The sequence below is a fragment of the Scyliorhinus canicula genome, chromosome 4 (genome assembly GCF_902713615.1).
Source record: "Scyliorhinus canicula chromosome 4, sScyCan1.1, whole genome shotgun sequence".
Taxonomy (NCBI): Eukaryota; Metazoa; Chordata; class Chondrichthyes; order Carcharhiniformes; family Scyliorhinidae; genus Scyliorhinus; species Scyliorhinus canicula.
This window is the reverse complement of record NC_052149.1, coordinates 178773615-178794919: the sequence shown is the minus strand read 5'-3', so window position 1 is coordinate 178794919 and position 21305 is coordinate 178773615. Positions and strand designations below refer to the sequence as shown.

The 21305-nt window shown below is 45.0% G+C and overlaps 1 protein-coding gene across 2 annotated transcripts in view; it reads right to left on the bottom strand.

The window, feature by feature from the left end:
* Nucleotides 1–3606: 3606 nt before the first annotated feature.
* cdhr2 (cadherin related family member 2) overlaps nt 3607–21305 on the bottom strand; it is a 397792-nt gene continuing 380093 nt past the window's right edge. For both annotated transcript variants that reach the window (XM_038795617.1, XM_038795618.1), the window contains 3 exons: nt 20753–20830; nt 7243–7312; nt 3607–5161 (listed from right to left, as the gene is read on the bottom strand). In XM_038795617.1, coding sequence (XP_038651545.1) covers nt 5006–5161; nt 7243–7312; nt 20753–20830 — 304 coding nt within the window. In that variant the 3' untranslated portion in view covers nt 3607–5005. The remainder of the gene's footprint in view (nt 5162–7242; nt 7313–20752; nt 20831–21305) is intronic.

The following is a 21305-nucleotide window of genomic DNA, read 5'->3' as shown; positions in this document are numbered from 1 at the left end:
ACAGCTTGTTGCCCGTGGGTTACCGGGGTCATGGTGGTTCCTATGATGTTCATTGGTTCACTCGTGTAAGTCGCCAATCTGGCCCTGGTCCTATGCAGGGTTAGTTGCAAGGCTCCTGTGCGGAGTCGGCAAAACATCTGCTGACCAATGATGGAGACAGCAGCAGCTCCTGTGTCCATCTCCATCACCAGGGGGCGTCCATACACCTGCAGTGAGACCTGAATTGGCGCCACCTTTGGGTCATGATGCATTTTTTGCTGCATGCTGTTGCCATTCCCTAACTCGCCGTGACCTCATCGCCTGCTCTCTCCGTTGATTCTGGCGGTCCTGATGACCACGTGTCCTACGCCCACGAATGGCAATGCTGTCAGAATTTCCCTTTGGCCTCGGGGGAGGTGTCCCGCTGGTCTGTAATGGCTCTCGAATACTAAGCCCGATTGCAGTATTGTACCTTTGCATTGTAGCTATGGAGGCGACTTGGTCACTCGGGCACTGCCCTGCGATGTCGCGGAAGTCCAGTACAGAGATCAGTTAATACTGTTGACCCAATTGTCCATGGAACTTTGACCCTGTATTGCTTTCCCTGCATTTTCATCCACTTTAAATCTAATGTGGATTACACAACAACTTCCTTTGCGTTGCCATGTTATTGATTCCCCACACAAACCTCAGAATTTTGGATAGGGATGGCCCAAACTCGCAGAGCTCCACCAGCCACCAGAGGCGGGCCAATAAATCAGTCAGGCTCTTTATAATGCCAAGCTGGTAGGAGGATCACCTTTTGCCAGTCTTTTCCCAAAATACTACTGGCCTGGAAAAAGTACGTCATCTCTCTATGTACTGAGCCCAATCTTTCAGGCCTCTGCCAAAGGCCCCCATTTTACCAAAAAGCGATATTTTTTTAAATCTAGTTCCTCATGCTGCAGCAGAGCAATCTTCTGGAACGGCTGGGGCGTACTGTAGTAAAATCTGGATTTTCCTTTTTCCTTGTTGTGGTGAATTATATACCTAGTAATTCACACTGTATTGTATTACATGTATTGTGTCCTCGTGGGCTCTGTATACGAGCCATTGCGCAGCTCTGCCCATAAGGGGAGATGAGGAGTTTGTACTGTTCTCCACCCTTGGCTCCGCGCCCCTGCATGAGACCAGCTGTGTTTGATACTGTTCTCAGCGGAATTTCTCTTAAATGCTATTAATGAGGGAACATTTCACGTGAATGATTATAATTTCAAAAGTGTAAATCAAGAGGTTTGGGACAGATTAATTGCACTTATGTGGTAAGGCATTAAGGTAGGATATTAATATTTAGAAATAAGAAATGGAACTCAATATTGCTGAAAAAAGAAACATTAGTTGAAGCTTTTCAGCTTGCACTCATCAGGACAATCACAGTAAGAAAATGTACAGTAATTCAATAAATGTGTACTATACAGGAAGGGAATGCTGCATGGCTGGCAAGTAGACTCTGATTGGGAGAGGTCTTGGCATGGAGAATGCACCAGTGCTGGTAACTGACAGTTAACTGCCAAACATTGTTTGAATTTAAACCAGGCAGCTGTCCTCTGATTGGTCAAGGCATTGCCTTGAAGAATGAACCAGCGAGTAGCTGTCACTTAGTTAATTTAGCTGAAACAGGTGTATGAAAATAATATGCTCCTGTATATTAACATATGTAGCTACCAGTATATAGAAATATACCTTACTGCAAGCACAACAGACAATCTTAAATTGGTTGTCAGCATAATTGTTAGCAGTACATAAGCAAAACAAAGTTGTTGAATTCCCTTACATTTTATTCTTGTGATTGTCTTGATGAATTCAGGATGAGAAGCTTCCACAAATGTCTTTTTTTTCAGCAATATTCAAGTTCTGTACTATCAAATGACAAACAGAACCTAATAATTTGCAGTGAAGCAAAATTTATTGCAATGGAGGGTTAAGAACAAAGTAAATAAATAATCCAAAACAGTGAATTGAATGCTTCAATTCATGTACACCACTGAAGGAGAGCCTATAAATATAGAAAAAAAATAGTTGCTATGCAACGAATGCCAGAACAAGTATAAGTAAACCTGGAAGATAATGGAAATCCAAATTTAAAATCAAGTGGACAAGACTGAAGAGAATGTATTTTAGCAAAGAAACAAAATAAAACTGTTTATAGGGCTGTTGACGCTAAAGAGTTTCTGAGATGGTCAAGGTAAGGTCTTGAGTTGCAGTGCCCAGGTAACTTGCCTTTAGGACAAGATGCTAAGGGCAGCACGGTGGCTCAGTCGTTCGCATTGCTGCCTCACAGTGCCAGGGAGCCGGTGTTCGATTCCAACCCTGGCTGACTGTCTGTGGAGTTTGTACATTCTTCCCGTGTCCATAGGTTTCCTCCCACAGTCCAAAGATGTGTAGATTAGGTGGATTGGATATGCTAAATTGTCCCTCAGTGGTTTTACAGGGATAGGGTGGGGAATTGGGCCTGTATTAGGGTGCTCTTTCCGAGGGTTGGTGCAGACTTGATGGGCCAAATGGTCTCCTTCTGGACTGCAGGGATTCTATGATGTCATTTTGGCTAAATAATTTAAGTGCTCACTAAGTGGGTAGCACAGTTGCTTCACAGCTCCAGGGTCCCTGTTTGGGTCACTGTCTGTGCGGAGTCTGCCCGTCCTCCCTGTGTCTGTGTGGATTTCCTCCAGGTACTCTGGTTTCCTCCCGCAAGTCCCGAAAGATGTGTTGTTAGGTGAAGTGGATATTCTGAATTCTCCCTCTCTGTACCTGAACAGGTGCCAGAATGTGGCGACTGGGGGGCTTTTCACAGTAACCTCATTGCAGTGTTAATGTAAGCCTACATGTGACAATAAAGATTATCATTATAGAAATGGTTAGCTGAAGGTTGATTAAGTCACTGATTAAGCCAATTAAATTGGCTCCGATGCTCAGTGAAAAGGATACATGATACTTTCCTGTTGCACACTGCATTTAAAGGCCCCTCATCTACAAGTGCTCACTAGGCTAAATGCTGGCTTTTAAAGCAGACCAAGCAGGCCAGCAGTACGGTTCGATTCCCGTACCAGCCTCCCCGGACAGGCGCCGGAATGTGGCGACTAGGGGCTTTTCACAGTAACTTCATTGAAGCCTACTCGTGACAATAAGCGATTTTAATTTCATTTCATTTTCAATCTGTGTGCCATAGTGTGCAGGGTATTTCCAAGGCAGTTCTGAGCTTCCAATTTGATCATGATATCAGCAAATAAACAATTGCACAAATAATGAATTGGGGTCAGAAGCAACATAAATTCAATATTAACTATTTAGAGTGCTATAGATCTTTATAGGTCTAAACTACAACTGCCATTTCTTATAGTTACTAGACATACATCCATTGGTTGCACTTCATGCCTGCTTGGAACACACTCGGTTCATGTTAAGCATAGGGACCTGCTAATTACTGTGCCCTTTCCAACTGGACTGGTGTACTTCCGATGCACAGCAGCGGTATTAGCACACACATCTTCCCCACCCAAGCATGATCAAGATCATCCCTCATGTCTGGCTCTGGCTCCTGTTCATTTGGCCTATTACAATGAGTTAGAAGCTGAAAATTAAAACCATTGGTCGCAAATAGAAAATTATTTATTGCAGTTGATGAACATTGTAGATAATCGTTTACAAAACATTCAAATTTCCAATTGGCATAATTTACAAACTTAACATGATGTAATTGTTATATTTCCTTCTGGAACAAAATATGCGTTCAATTATATTTACACAATCTTACTTTTAAAAAGCCTTAATGTTAGTTTTGCATTACATCATACCTGATTAAAACTTGTCCTATATTAAATAACTGCACAAATAAAATGACTTGCAAACATATTCCAACGAGTTTTATTTCAATAAAACAACTGAGAATTTCCTCTCTTCTGCAGAAATAAAATAGATTTCCCAAATTTCTGAGAATAGTTTCTTTGCTGTCTGTTTGACTCCAAGATCAACTGTCTATTTACAGAATCCTTCTGACTCTAGCATTAATGTTCTCCCATTCCCAGGATTCTGTTTCATTTATTGAGTTAAGTTACCAATATCCAAGTCAGATATTCTCCTAAAATAATTTGCAAACATAATGAACAACTGTGAATCTCTCATTGTGAAGAAACTGCCTTAGACCTCTGTCTTTTTACTTCTCTCTTTGCCAAAGTATGCTTTTCCAATAGGTAAATCTAGCAAGTTGCCCACCTTCCAGCCACAATCTTGTTCCCCATAGCATATAACTCCTCTCCCAACACTCAGCATGTTCCTCACGATTTCTAATGCCTCAGGTAATAATTCATCTCTCCTCATTGCTGTGCCATTCTTGGAGGTCATCACCTTACAGTGTTTATATAAATCGAACTTCATTGATTCTGCGGAGGAATTTAGACATTGATATTTTTGGAAACTGGTACAATTTTCCACACAATAGGTCCTTATAAAATTAATTTAGGTTGTTTAATCAAAGCATAAAACCTTACCAGGTAAATGGTTAAACAGAATTTACAGCTGGAAATTTGTTTGAAGAATTTTTCTAACTAGAAAAAGGATGGGTGATGAGAACGTTTGCAGTGGCATTTAATTTCCAGGATATAGGTAGTATCATCCTACTTCTAGCCGTGTTGCTACTAACAATTTCCATACATGGAACATTGTTCTTTTACTATTTAAACACAGCTTTCACTAGTGCTGTCAATAGTGCAATAATTAGCATTGAATACAGAAGGTTGGTAAAACATAAACATATGTCATAACATCATTTTGGTCAGCAAACAAAACTGAATTCAAAATATGTATTCATGACAACACAATGCTAGCTGGAATAAATCTTCACCCATGCACAATATGTTGAGAAAGTGCTTACCAGGCAGCAAAGGTACAAGCTAACTATTATCAACAGATTCCACTTTTCTTGTATCAAAGGTTTTAAATGCAAATTTTTAAATTAAAACTGAAGTAAGAATTGAAGGCACCCGTCTAATGCTCAGATATCAGTGCTGTTCAGTGTAGTTTTGTTGTAAAATCCATCCCCAGTCTCCCCTGAGGTTTTCTCTTTATTGTTGTCATGGTCATCCAGTGCAACACTCAGCGGTTTGGTCTTTTCATCAACTGGGTGACTGTTAATTGTTTTCTCGGCCATCTTATGCAAGAAAGAAAATGTAAATATTCAAACCAGGAAGCCAGAGAAGAAAATAATCTTTACTTTTTGAATAGCAGGTTGAGAAAAAGATCCACATGCTCCATCCAGATTATTAGTGAGCCTTTGTGTAAATATTTCTAACTCTACCTTTGTCACAGGTATCATAAGAGTCACAGATTTTCATTTACCACATAATTCACCTTGCTTGTTTTAACTTGTAATCAAGATGCAACCAACACAGGCAAGGCCACATTAATTGTCCATGTCATGTTCAGAAACAGGAGAAATGGGGCGCGGAATGAGAGAAGGGGCACCAGTCCAATTCTTTTTAAAGCCAGGCATGTTCTTTAGGTTCTTGACTACCTTTCTTTCCAGGATGCCTCCAGTGGGACCTGCTGTGCACGTCTAGAGATTAGTATGCCTCATTTCAACAGGCATACTTGCCTCTAGTGATATGGCCAGTTCCCTATAAGTCAGGAAAGTTGGATTTCTCAGAGTCTTCTCCCCTGACTCCACGACCATTCATCATTGCCTGGAGGTTCTACTCCTTACAAGGCCAACCAAGGCATCTCAGAGTCGACAGGGATCTGGTACAACTGAGTCTCTGACATTTTCCAGCAGCTTTCACTAGACTCTCACTGTGGCATTTCAACTGAGCCCTCAAAGTAGTTCAGGGATCAAGTTAGATTGGGATGAAATGAAACTTTATTAAATGTGTAGCATTGTAAAGCAAATATACTTTCACACTCCAGTGCAAAAACAATCATACTCCAAGTATTTTATTACTTTTCATTAATTTTTGTGTTCATCAATGTTAGAAATGTTTGTATTTCAAAATGGAATAGTTTCCAATTTCAGGCACTGTGGGCTGAATGCCCAAGGGGCAGGATGGCAGGTGTAGGAAGAGGATAAAATTGTGTGCCAATTTATCCCCTTCCTACCTGTCACTACCCATTCTGGTAGGTGTTTAGTCATGGAGGTTGAGGTATTGTGCAGATTGTTTGCTCTTTGGCACATTGAGACCTTTAACAGGCCAATTAATGGCCACTTACGGGCCTTCTGCCACTCCTGGGAGTTTTTACCAAATGTCCTAGCAGTAAACATTGGTGGCTAGGTCATGGGGTGGGCAATGTTTGTGATGTCTCTTGTTTGAGGAACTTGTACCCATTGGAGGGACTAACTCCCACCTCAAGGTACTTCAAGTACCTTCTGACGTTCATAGGTGATATAGATAATTTTGTACAAATTAAGGACAATTCTATGATGTGGACCTACACTACCAAGTGTTGAATTGATAAAACCAATTATTCCTCATGCGAGAAAGAAAAACAATCTTTCATTTTTTATACAATGCCTTTCATGACCTCAGGATGCCCAAAAGCAGTTAACAGCAACTTCTGAAGTACATTCATTGCTGTAATGCCAGGCCCTTATAAACAACAGACAGTACAGTATTGTAGATTTGAACCAGGTCCAGCAGTTGTGGGCGGCATGGTAGCACAGTGGTCATCACTGTTGCTTCACAGCACCAGGGTCCCAGGTTCCCAGGTTCGATTCCTAGCTTGGGTTACTGTCTGTACGGAGTCAACATGTTCTCCCGTGTCTGCATGGGTTTCCTCCGGGTGCTCTGGTTTCCTCCCACAAGTCCCAAAAGACATGCTTGTGAGGTGAATTGGACATTCTAAATTCTCCCTCAGCGAACAGGCACTGGAGTGTGACTTTTCACAGTAACTTCATTGCAATGTTAATGTAACCTACTTGCGAAACTAATGAAAGATAAAGATTAAAGTGAAAGGACAGAGCGGAAAAAGTTGTATCACCCAGTCCTTTGACATTCAAAGCATCTGGGTGGGATTTTTGTTTTCTGGCGGATGGATACTGTGTTATGATGACAGTAACACTTCATCAACATAGATCCTTCATGAGATCATTGTTCAAATCTTTATAAAATACATACACATCTCAGAGCAACATTCGTATTGCTATTAAATTAAAAAGTACAGTTGGATTTTTCACTTCCCTAATACAAATATGCACATTTTTGTTAACACATTTTGAGGGATGACATAGTTTTAACTTACTTCCCCATTTGATTTCCTTGTAGGCGTTTCTAGTATTGCATCAACAATATTCACATCCAAAGAATTAATACTGCAAGAAAAGGAACATTAATTCTTACTAGGTAGAAAAATTTAAGCTGGTCTCTCAAGACCTCATAGTTATTTCTGTGAATCAATTATAATTAACCCAGTTTTCTCTCAATTTGTACAGTTCAAATCAAAGTCAGCAACTCCTCTCGTGTGTTCCAGTAAAAATGGTCAAATATTAATACCAAAAATACTGATAATGAAACAGGCTGTTAAGGTTAAGAGTTAAAATCTAGATTCTAAATGTAATGATCCATCACAAGTATTCTTATTGTATCAAAATGTAGATTTGCATGATATGCTATATTTGATTGTCATTTTAAGCTACAGAATATGCGCAAGGAAAATTCTCTGTGGTATAGCATTATAAATCTTGAGAGAGTTAATAAGTTCCTATTCCATTTCTTAACTGCTATATAATAATGCATTACATATATATATTTTTAAATCATTCTACCCCTCTGGAAATCATTTGTGCATTTTGGATTGTTGTTAATGGGAGGCCCGGTCAATTTTGAGGGATGGGCCTCATAATAATACAGACTAAATGCTTCGGGTGGTAAAAAAAGGTGCCTCACAACAGCCTTCCATCATTGGCTGTGGTGAGGCTGACTCAATGAAACTCAACACAGATGCTGGAATTGGGGCAGGTGAGGGGCTGCTTGGGCCAGAAAGTATTCCTGGAATCGGGAAAGCGAGTGAGGTAGAGCCTAAGACTGCCTTTTTCCACCTCCATGACATTGTCCAACTCTGCTCCTGCTTCAGCTCATATACGGAACAGCTCATCAATGTTTTTTTTATATCTAGTCTTGACTTTTCCAATGTACAGCTGACTGGCTTCCCATGTTCTACCCTCCATAAACTTGAGCTCATTCAAATCTCTGCTTCCCAAGTCCTAACTTGCATGAAGTCCTGTCAACACCAACCTAAACTGGTCCCCACTCTAAGTCATACTGATTTTAAAATTTTCACCCATGTTTTTGGATCCATCCATGACTTTGCATAGTACAGGCAGATATTTTAGCTGCCCAGTGGAGGTCCTTTGAAAGTAGACATTGGCCAGATCAGAAGTGGGAACACAGTTGTAAGGTGTGTGCTGCCATTTTCAAGGCACTAATATCCTGACTCCACCCAAAGGCAGCAATGCAAATGTGGGTAGGCGGTGGCGTAGTGGTATTGTTTCTGGACTAGTAAACCAGAGACCCAGAGAAATGCTCTGAGGACCCAGGTTCAATCTCGCCACTGCAGATGGTGAAATTTGAATTTTTAAAAATCTGGAACTAAAAGTCTAATGATGACCATGAAACCATTGTCGGTTGTGATAAAAACCCATCTGGTTCACTAATGCCCTCAAGGGAAGGAAATCTGTCGTCCTTACCTGCTCTGTCCTGCATGTGACTCCAGACCAACCGACAGCAACGGAGTTGCCTCTTAACTGCCCCTTCAACGGCAATTAGGGATGGGCAATAAATGCCGGCACAGTCTGCGACGCCCATGTCCCATGAATGAATTTTTAAAAAAAATCTCCTCCATATCAATATTAACTCTCAATGATTACTTCAGATTTTAAATAGAATTATTTTGATCTTCATATAGCTCTCCTTTCCCCTCTCCAGTGTTATGATTCCAGCTGATGTTACAGATTCCAGGGTGGAACCTGACTTGATAGATTCTCACTTTTATTTTTTGTTTGGAAACGTGGAGGGCAGATACTGAACAGAGGCACAGGAGTCTGCTGATGAACTTTAGAATAAAACATGTATCATACGAGAAAAATATTACGCTATTACGCTACTCATTCACCCCAAATAAACCTTTACATGCATAAGGAAAGCACAAGTTACAACGCCCACCTTATTGTCTAATGTTCACAGTAACACCAGTCAATGTAAACCAATTGGCAATCTGTAGTCAGACACTCCACCCTCTGAAACCAAGTAACAAATGCCATCAACTTCTATGCATTTCTCATCAACACATCCTCTCCCTTGTAGCCATGCTGGCCACGCAAAATGGACACTGAGCCAAACTAAAATGGAAGGCTGCTGGGAAACAGACAGTTCAGCCAGAACAGCAGTCTGCAAAGAGCAGTTTGCATTCTGCAGCAGCAGAAACCAGTTTGGGCTCAGGTGAAAAGACCTTAGTTAGGTGCAAATGGCAAAACGCTTTGCATGCTAATGAGGCCATCAGACTTGAACACCCACACAATAGATACATTTGGTTCTGAATGGACACATTCCAATCAAGACCCAGACATCGAGGCACCAGAAACCTCCGAACAAAAGGACATAAGAAACGCCCCCTCCATCACGGAGACCCCCTCGCATTGGGGAATTAATCCAGTATCGATAAGAAATTGATCCAATAGGTAGAGCCGGGCGGAGAAGAGGGAAGGACAACGGAACCCCTATAAAAGATAGGGACCTCGTGTTGTCCGGTCTGTTAAACCCGTGCTCCGGCTCCGACTGACACCTGGTATCCTGACTCCAGCCGTTGAGCACCAGCCGCCGAAACCGTAAGTTCAACGCTCGCTACGCGATCCAAGCCCGCTAGACTCCCAAGTGCCAGAACGCTTGCTGAAGGCTGCAGACAAAACCAGGACGAAGGCCTCGTTCTCTGACCTTGCCTGTTCCTGTTAGATAAGTATTCTGTTTGCTTATGTTTAGTTGTAGCTTAGTCTCTTAGTGTGTGCATGAGTATTTATTATAACTGTATAATAAATATTGATCGTTTGAACTTGACTAATCGGTGTATCGTCTTTATTACTTTGAATTTGACCTTGGAATACTTGTGACGTTGCCTATACGGCAACTGGCGACTCCAGAGCTAAATAATTACATAGAACAGAGCCTAGCAGTGTTAAGCACACGTCAAACTCGGAGGCGTGTTAATACACTCCAATAAACGCGTTTTACGCCCATAGTAAAACGTGCAACATTTAGTGGCGACATCCGCCGGGACCCTGTTGTAAGTGGAAACACCACAGTGTCCAGGACCCTGAAATTTGAATTAGAACTCCAAATTGCAGAGAAAGAAAGAGATCACAAGTATTCAAGGTGTTCAAAATAATAAGCGAAATTCGGAAGTGTGTTTAGTGTATGCGTACTAACAGGGCTGTAAGGTAAAACTGAAAGCTTTTTGTTGCGACAAACTTTCGGTAGTTTTGTAATCGGAAAATAGCGTAAGCCGTACCCTTTTTTTCGAAACACCACCCCAGCAACCCCCTGTTCCAAATTATAAAAAGAGAGTCAGAGGAAATGGCCATGCAGGCAATGGAACGTCTGATGGATCCAGCAAAGTTTGTGGTCGCAGCGACCAGCAGCAGTAGCAGAGTAGGCCAGTGTCCCACGTGGGAGCTGGAACTCCGCAAATATTTACAAGGAAAGGGATGGCCCCTTTGGAAAGAGTTTTGTGCAAATGAGGAGACAGGTCCCGGGAGTATAGGTCATACTTGGTGGGAGAACCTCTCTCAAATACACAAAAAGAGTTTAGGTAAAGCACGCAAGCCGATGGCGATTGTGTCCTGCTTGGCACAGTTGCGAGGCGCAGAGGAGGTCATCAGGACGCTCCGGGCAGATTTAGAGGAAAGGAACCGAATGAGTAAGGTCGATGTCAGGGACATCGAGAAAGAAAACCTGGAATTAAAAGGGAAGTTGGCAGAGAAGGATAGAGAGGTGGATGATGCCAAGAGGGCTCACCAGTCTTGTCTAGCTCATCTGAGCAGTTCCCAGACCCAGTATGAGAAAGCCTATCAGGACGTGCAACGTGCCGTTCTGATAAGACAGGAATCGGAAAAGCAGGTGGAGGCATTGCAGAGGCAATGTTCCGATCTCAAAGCAGCTTTGAGAGCACTCCACGCTGCAACGACCGAACACAGACAAAGCACAGTTGACCACGCGAAATGCAGAAAACAGATTGCGGAACTGCAATCTCTGCTTTCGGTGCAGAATGGCTTCCAAAGCACCTTTGGAGCTCAGTTAGATGGGGAAAACGCCCCAGATTGGCAGGAATTAAGCGAGACAGCGCAGCGTTATGTTCAGGGAACATGTGCGCCCGCAGCTCAGCAGAAACGACAGGCACCCCAACCCCCCACAGCTCAGATCATAACCGCACCCATGAATCCCGTAACCACACAGAGGAAAGCCGAATCAGAAGGCGCCCCAGACATAACTTACACCACCCCTTTAACAGTAACCCAGCTAAGGGACGCTTGTGAAAAGATCACTCCGTTCCTCCCCACCGCAGACCCCCACCAGTTCTTCGCTAAAGTAAAACAGCAGGCTACCATGTACGGCCTGGATGAGAGAGAGCAGGTTAAGCTCACCGTGTTGAGCTTAGACCAGAGTGTAGTGGCAGCCCTCCCCGACCCACAAAACGTGGCAGGAGGCAGCCTAGAGGAGATGCACACTGCCATTTTAGATGCCATCGGGTACAATAGAGGTGACCCCGTAGAAGGCTTGAATAAGTGCAGGCAGAAGAGATCCGAACACCCCACAGCATTCGCAGGAAGGCTGTGGATTCATTTCAGCGCAGTTTTCGGACAGCTAGATAGAGCACATTTAACCCGCGAAAACATGGTTAAGTGGACGCGCACAATTATCTCACACGCAACAGAAGCAGGACAGAGCGCTTGCAATAGTTACGACCCCTCAGAAGAGGCCCATAACGAAAAATGGGTCCTGAAAAGATTGTCCCGCGCTTGGGAGCAATCGCTTCAGGCAAAAGGAAAGGTTAGATCCCCAGAAGAGGCTCAGGCTGCTGCAGATATCCAAGCAGTCAGAGAGCACCAGAAGCCCGCATGGGTAAATGAAGGCAAGAGCAGCCCTCAACAGAAAGGACAGGAATGCTATAACTGTGGACAGTTAGGGCATTGGGCAAAAGAGTGTAATGCACCCCAGCGATCTCAGAGAGGCCAGCAGACAGGCACTCTGAACCGCAACAAAGCAAAACCCATCCACAAGGTAACAGTACAGTCAGGACCCACCAATGTGGACGCGACGAACTGACGGTGTTCGGGCTCCCCCACTTGGGTCTGTGACACACTATGGGACTCATCAGGGAGGCCCGTAGTCACGGCAAAAGTCAAAGGGAAGCCCATAGAGTTACTGTGGGACACAGGAGGATCCCGCACCACCATTAACTCCACAACCACGGCACACGCAGACACGTGGCCGACCACCTCCACCATCACACTTAGCGGGTTCACCGGACACTCGCAGCAGGGACATATCACAGCACCCGTAGCGATCCAGCTAGGGAACATTAGCACAAGGCACCCCGTAGTTCTAGTAAATCTTCCCCGGACAGCAGAACACATCCTGGGGATCGATTTTACGAACGCTCATAGCTTGTCGTTCGACCCAGTGAACCAGTGTGTCTGGCGAATGGCTAGATCAGACAGAGCCCCAGCCACCCTCACAGTAGGAGACTACGCTAATCGGATTAGCGCAGTGGGAGAGTACTCATTCGACCTGACTACACTCCACACCGACCGACAAATTAAGGCCCTACTAAACAAACACAGGACAGCATTTGCAAGTCACCGTCATGACTGTGGCAGAATGACTGGACAAGTTCATGTTACCGGACAGGACCCCCGACCGCAAAAGCAGTATAGATTTCCCCTTGAAGCAGAGGTGGAAATAGAAAAGGTTATAGGCAGCTTGTTGGACCAAGGTGTACTGAGAACGGTAGCCTCCACCAACAATGCCCCTATTTGGCCAGTGAGGAAGCCCGATGGATCATGGCGTCTGACCATCGATTATCGGGAACTCAACAAAGTAACCCCCGCAGTAGCCCCAACGGTAGCTACTAGTCCCGAGACCATGCTCAAGCAGGGTCTCAACGCCAAGTACTTCACGGTATTGGACATCAGTAATGGATTCTGGTCAATACCATTGGCAAAAGCGTGCCAATACAAATTCGCATTCACTTTCAAAACTCAGCAGTACACGTGGACATGCCTCCCACAAGGATTCCACAATTCACCCTCCATTTTCCACCGACAGCTGGCAAGTGGATTAGAGAAATTTTCCCGACCCGATTGTCTGGTACAGTATGTAGACGACCTACTACTGCAGACAGACACAAAGGCAGAGCACATTTCGCTTCTGGCCGAACTCCTAGAACTCTTAACTGAAATTGGCTGTAAAGTTAACCCGAAAAAGGCCCAAATATTGGAAAGTAAAGTGATGTATTTGGGATCAGTCATCACGCACGGCAAACGCGAGATCGAATTCAAAAGAATTGATTCGATCGTCAAATTGCCCCTTCCCCAGAATGTATCAGCCCTCCGGTCGTTTTTAGGACTGGTTGGCTATTGTCGGAACCACATCGACGGATTCGCGACAAAAGCCGCCCCACTTTCAGACCTCCTTAAGAAAGGAGCCCCCTGGGAATGGCTTCCGCAGCATACAGGCGCTGTGGAAGAGTTGAAACGAGCCCTTAGTGCAGCACCCGCGCTGCTAGTCCCCGACCAACTTTCACCGTACGCAATCGAGGTAGCTAGCACAGATCTAACCCTCTCGGCCGTGTTGCTTCAGGAACGGCACGAGCAGCTAAGACCAGTGGCTTATGCCTCCCGACTGTTAGACCCGGTAGAACAAGGATTTTCAGCCTGTGAGAGGCACCTCCTTGCTGTCTTCTGGGCAGTACAGTATTTCTCATACATCACCGGACTAAACCCCATCACCATTCTAACCGAACATACACCCACACAGCTACTACTAGACGGTCGACTGAAGGACGGTTCAGTTAGCCAGATTAGGGCAGCTAGGTGGACCCTACTTTTACAAGGACGGGACATTACAGTGAAACGGACACGCACCCACACATACTTAGCCGACAACCTCCAATACCCCGGACAGCCCCATGACTGTGAAATTGTAGCTCCCCTGCATAACACAGGACCCTTTTTAGCAAAAACACCCCCCAGGAAGATAGGGAACCCGAAACAAAGCCCCCAGCCCACAGACATGTGTGGACCCTTGAGGATTTATGTAGACGGTTCCTCCACAGTTTTAAATGGTGAGCGTATCACAGGATGCGGCATCTATGTAGAGGACGCGCAGGGGCGCGCTCTCGAAGAGATAGCTCTTAAGTTACCAGGTCACTTAGGCGCGCAGGCAGCAGAGCTAGCAGCCATAGCGTACATAGTGGACCACCCCGATTCTTTCCCCAGCCCAGCAGACATATATTCAGACAGCTTATATGTCTGTAATAGTTTAACCGATTTTCTGCCCCTGTGGAGGACACGAGGCTTTGTCTCCGCAGACGGAAAACCCCTTCCATCAGCCCCCTTACTCCAGCATATCCTAGAGAAAGCGAAGGACAGGACCTTCGGCATAATAAAAGTACGAAGCCACCATAGGTCATCACCCCCTGGGAATGTAAAGGCCGACGCATTGGCTAAGGCAGGTTCCAGGAGAGGACACTTATGGACCCCCCCAGCTAGCGCACCAGCTAGCGCCCCTGTGAGCGCAGTCCAAGTCTCACAGACTGATATTAAAGATCTCGTGGCAGCACAAAAACAGGACGGAGACCTCAGGGAGGTTTTCAAGGGAAACTTTGTGCCTGCTTACGAGCACTTTAAACACGCACTGACCACACATGAGGGTGTGATCATTAAGGACCGACTTTATGTGGTCCCACAGCAGGACAGGAATCAGATGATTGCCTTGTTCCATGACGGACACGGGCATCAGGGAATTGATGCAACAACGAGGCACCTCAGGCAACTCTGTTGGTGGCCTGATCTCAGGAATGATGTAACGCACTACATAGAGAATTGCCTGATTTGTGCTCAGAATAACCCGGAGAGGTATTCTAAGAAAGCACAACTTCGGCATACTCGCCCAGTTAACGGCCCTTGGACAAACCTCCAGATCGACTTTATAGGTCCATTGCCCCCTTGTCGGAATGGCTATAAATACGTTCTGGTGGTGATAGATACCTTTACCAAATGGGTAGAGGCATTTCCCTCGCGAACAAACACAGCTAAGACAGCTGCAAAGATCCTGACCCACCACATCTTCACGAGATGGGGTTTACCCCGAAGTATCGATTCGGACCAGGGATCTCACTTTACAGGACGGGTCATGAGGAACGTCCTGACAATATTCGGAATCAAACAGAACTTCCACATTGCGTACCATCCACAGTCCAGCGGGATTGTGGAGCGCATGAATCGGACCCTAAAAACTACCCTTAGGAAAATGGTTCAAGAGAACAATTCCACATGGGATTCAGTGCTCCCATTTGCACTTATGTTCATAAGGAACACTGTCTCCACATCGACAGGATACACACCACATACACTCATGACCGGACGCCCTATGAAAGGTACAGAATTCCTTTTAGGACTGGACATGACAAGCCCCGAAGTGACGGCCCTCACACATGAAAAGGCAGTTAAAGATCTAGTTGAAACTGTGAGGTCTGCACAGATCGCAGCCGCAGTCCAGCTAGGGAAACGCCGACAGCAACGGACTGCCTGTTTCAATAAGACCGTACACACCACAGAATTCCAGGTTGGGCAACAGGTAATGTTATCTGTTTATAACCCCAGCAGTTTTTTGGCTCCAAAATATTCCGGTCCCTACTCAATTTCGGACAAAATTAGCCCCTCCGTTTACAGGATAAAGTATCCTAATGGGAAGACCGCGTGGTTCCATATAAACCAGTTAAAGGCATATGGAACACAGGCCAACCATGCTCACCATGTCCTGCTGGATGCAGCAGAACACTTCACCCCGCCCACCAGAGACACTTTTCCACCATCCCCCTCACAGACCAGTTCATCAACGGACTCGCCCACGACTCCGCCCACAGACCACTACAGACCACGCCCCGACACGCCCACAAGCTGCCACAGCAGAGACAGTAGGACAGACACTGACTCTGAAGACAGCGACAACACACAGCCATACAGCCCACACTGCACCAACTACGACCCCGACTCCAGTGACCCCATGGAAGTCACTTACCTTAAAAACCCCGAACCACCACCCGACCCCGACTACCCCGACAACACACTCGACGCTACACAATGGCACAGGGACAATTCCTACAGACTTGTCCGCAATGATGAAAGTGACCCCCGGTCACACAATGCCAAAATAGCATGCCTGATCCACACAAGGGTGTGGGATCCGGGAGAGCAGGACGACACGGTGTCTGACTCCCGACACGGCAACCCCTTTGTGACCCTGTTCACAGAGGCAGAATCAAAGTGAGGTGTCCAGATGATGTAAGATAGGAATCGTTTGAGGGAAACGATGTCCTTTCTGATGGAACCTGCACGTATGTTTGTCTTCGTTTTATGTTTGTTTGTTTTCAGGAATGTAAATGTTTCAGTTGGAGGATGGACATCTTCTTTTCAGCTGAAAAGATTGTGACCACCTCACATACACGTTAGCTTGTCTGCCGAAACTTTGAGAACTTCGGTTTGATTGGAGATCTTTTCCAAAGTTGTAAGGCCACACGCCAAATAGTTTATCTGCAGATATCTCTGAGAACTTCAGTGATGTCCTCAGTTGGAGCATCTTGGCTCCCTTGGTTTTTTAGGTGCCCCTCTATTCGGCGAAATAGAGGCTGCAAGTCATGGTAAACACATTCGTACCCGTTTCTTTCTAGGTTACTCAGGCAGTGGACAAACGGCACTGAGGACCCGCCCTGTCTGAGAACCAACCCTTGGTCAGCCAAGCTCGGGTATGGCACAGCACGCCCTACCCGGGGATCCCATCCAACTCATACCCGTAGCGGCCCATACGCAACTCATTCGGATGTTTGTTTCCAAGTTTGTTTTCATTTTAGGTTAGGTAGCCCTTCGGCCACCATCCCACATGCTATTTACATCCGGGAACATTCGGATGGTAAATCAGCAAAGCCTGCGAGACGGCTCGCAGAAGGAAGGATTGTTAGGTGTATGCTGGTCTTTAAATTCGCTTTTTGAAAAAAAATGAGGGGAGTCACAGGGTGTGACTTAGCCAGTCATTTAAAGGGTCAATTGGGATTTGAAAGACAGATGCACTAACAAGTAAAGGTCTTAAACTGTGTATTGACAGATACTGTGCTTGATCCCAAAGGTTTCAAAGGACGAGACAGAGGTCGAAGCCAGGATTGTCAATACCGGAGGAAGAAGGAAGAGAAAGAAGAAGAACAGCAAAATGATGGAAGCCCACTTATTACTATTTAATGTCATATGTATATGTGTGGAAACAAGACACGTTTCCCCCACAACCCCCACCGTAAATGTTAGTACAACAAACCCCCAGTGCTCAGCTCTGATCAGCGAGGTTCAGACCTGGTGTACTAAATTCATGACGTGGTACTCCATGTCCTACATAATCGAATCACTGTTGGTGATCGCGATCCTCATCATCCTAGTGCAGACCCTCAGGTTGAGGAAATGGAAGAGGAGAGCCTCTCGTTCCAGCACCTCACCCATCTATAGAGTGCAATCCCCCATCTTCGGATTCCACCAAACCCCTCAACCCCTCACTGATTACAACACTCTGTAAATAAAATTCAGCCATGTATTATATTGTTCCATACTCGACTGCCGAGTTGGGAAGTGTGATGTTGTGGTGTGAATGGTTAAGGTTTTAGAGTGATTAAATGTTTAAGTTAAGGTTAAGGTTAATAGTGATAGGTAGAGGTTCCCAATTGTAGTAATGCATGTCCCTTTTGACATAGGGCCAAGTAGAAATGTTAGTTAAAATTTTTTTTTCTTCTTCCCATAGTCTAGAACAGAGTAGAACAGGAACTGGCAAGAGGTCAGAACACAAGGAGGCAAAGTACATAGGTGATCCTTCACAATAGTATGATTGTGAGGATCACAAGGAGGGAATGTAGCCATGCTGGCCACGCAAAATGGACACTGAGCCAAACTAAAATGGAAGGCTGCTGGGAAACAGACAGTTCAGCCAGAACAGCAGTCTGCAAAGAGCAGTTTGCATTCTGCAGCAGCAGAAACCAGTTTGGGCTCAGGTGAAAAGACCTTAGTTAGGTGCAAATGGCAAAACGCTTTGCATGCTAATGAGGCCATCAGACTTGAACACCCACACAATAGATACATTTGGTTCTGAATGGACACATTCCAATCAAGACCCAGACATCGAGGCACCAGAAACCTCCGAACAAAAGGACATAAGAAACGCCCCCTCCATCACGGAGACCCCCTCGCATTGGGGAATTAATCCAGTATCGATAAGAAATTGATCCAATAGGTAGAGCCCGCCCGAGAAGAGGGAAGGACAACGGAACCCCTATAAAAGATAGGGACCTCGTGTTGTCCGGTCTGTTAAACCCGTGCTCCGGCTCCGACTGACACCTGGTATCCTGACTCCAGCCGTTGAGCACCAGCCGCCGAAACCGTAAGTTCAACGCTCGCTACGCGATCCAAGCCCGCTAGACTCCCAAGTGCCAGAACGCTTGCTGAAGGCTGCAGACAAAACCAGGACGAAGGCCTCGTTCTCTGACCTTGCCTGTTCCTGTTAGATAAGTATTCTGTTTGCTTATGTTTAGTTGTAGCTTAGTCTCTTAGTGTGTGCATGAGTATTTATTATAACTGTATAATAAATATTGATCGTTTGAACTTGACTAATCGGTGTATCGTCTTTATTACTTTGAATTTGACCTTGGAATACTTGTGACGTTGCCTATACGGCAACTGGCGACTCCAGAGCTAAATAATTACATAGAACAGAGCCTAGCAGTGTTAAGCACACGTCGAACTCGGAGGCGTGTTAATACACTCCAATAAACGCGTTTTACGCCCATAGTAAAACGTGCAACACCCTGGATCACCACCTGCACTTAAGCTTCACCTTCATAGAATTTACAATGCAGAAGGAGGCCATTCGGCCCATCGAGTCTGCACCGGCTCTTGGAAAGAGCACCCTACCCAAGGTCAACACCTCCACCCTATCCCCATAACCCAGTAACCCCACCCAATACTAAGGGAAATTTTGGACACTAAGGGCAATTTATCATGGCCAATCCACCTAACCTGCACATCTTTGGACTGTGGGAGGAAACCGGAACACCTGGAGGAAACCCACGCACACACGGGGAGGATGTGCAGACTCCACACAGACAGTGACCCAAGCCGGAACCGAACCTGGCACCCTGGAGCTGTGAAGCAATTATGCTATCCACAATGCTACCGTGCTGCCCCACCTTCTACGCACACAGTTTGATACTCAGCTATACCAACAGAACACCACTGCATTACAGGCCCATAGTAATATGGCTGTCTCTTCGAATCTTTAGGCCTCTGACAGACCCGTTTTGCCTTGATTCCATTCCCTGTAGCTTTCTCTCTTTCATTTGGAGGGTAGAATTTTCTCATTTTTCAGCAGAGTGGCACAACAGGTAGGAAAATGGTGTGGCCGGTGGCTTTCTCAGCCATATCCTTTGGTTGATAGCTCCAAAAAATTGAAGGGGCAGATCCCACGATGAAACACTGGTGTTGCGGGCTCTGATTGAGCCCATCCCTCCAGCAACTTAGATTTCAATAGATCGGAACACCTTTTAAAAAGAGCGTCCAATACAAAAACTTTAAAATACAACACCCCCAACAGGGACGGTGCCCAGGCATGACCTCCCCACCACTCCCACCTCTGAGAAATGCACTCACCTGAACTCCTTTGGCATGTTTTGTTTGCCAGCTGCACCCTGTGGGAAACCTGTCATTTGACATGTCCTCACGCCGACGTAAATGGATTATGTAATGGGGGGGGGGGGGGGGAGCGGGGGAATTATCAGGCAGATATCCTAGCCTATCAAGCATAAATTCACTGGCCAGCAGTGGGAACAATCGCAACGAGAAATCTTGCTGGCGCGAATCGCGTTTTTGGGCCTCCTCCCAATAATTTGTGCTCCTGTCGCCATTCATTCCTGTTGCGGATGGGAACACAAAATCCTGGATTGAGCCTTTTCCACTGCTCTGCACTTAACTTCACTGAACAGGTGTTAAGATTTTTGTTCTTGTCCCTTATCTTAAGTGTCTTCCTGGGCCTTTCTTTTTTACCCAATTCCTGATTTTTTGGGACCTTCTCCTGTTCTTTTGGGAAATGTGCTTTCTGCAGTTCCCATCCAGGTCATCCTACCACCCCCTTGCTCCCAACTGAACTAAAACTACTTCTCCGTTTCTCTCTCCCAATGGGTCCCCTGTTGCTGGGCGACACCCAGATTTTTTCCTGCTTCTGCATTTTCTCTATTTCCCTTCATGAATCGTAAAACCTCATTAAAAATGTAGGTATACAAACAAACTCACAGGCATGCAGGAATCAGTCTAAAGTGAAACCAAAACTCAGGTTTCACCCTTTCTCAACCCACGAATACAGAAATATAAATTAAACGTAAAGCTGGAACTTGCTCCTCATACCAGGTGCACAGTGGGTTTCTAAAAGTTGCAAAAGCTTTGTTTTTTCAAGTTTACCTTGCACGGTCTGAATTAGCTTCTTCAAAACCAAGATCTGTAGTCACCTCAATATCAGTATTCCATACTGGATTAGCACTAGAAAAACAAGAATAAAAACTGATGCATGGAATTGAAATATGAAATTGGTTTTACTCATATCATTTCTTCCAGAACTTTATTTTACCATTAATAGTCAACATGTTTTCTTAAGTCCTTTCTGTTGGAAAATATATTCACAATGACTACTAAACTAATTACAGTTAATATTTTTATTTGAGCACTCGTTTGAAGACTTTTAGGCATTGCATCACTGGGAGGGTATACTGGATTAGCAGGTGCAGCATAGATTCACTAGATTGTTACCAGACTTTAAGGTTAAACTATGAAGACAGGTGGCATAAAATTGTTCTGTATTCCTTTGAGTATAGGTGATTAAGATGTTAAAACTATTTGACAGGATAAATGCAGACAAGCGATTTCCTCTGGTGAGTGAATCAAAACCAAGAGGCCTCCTGAGAATTAAGGCTAAGGCACATAGGGTGAAATTCTCCGTTTGGGAAAATATGGGCAG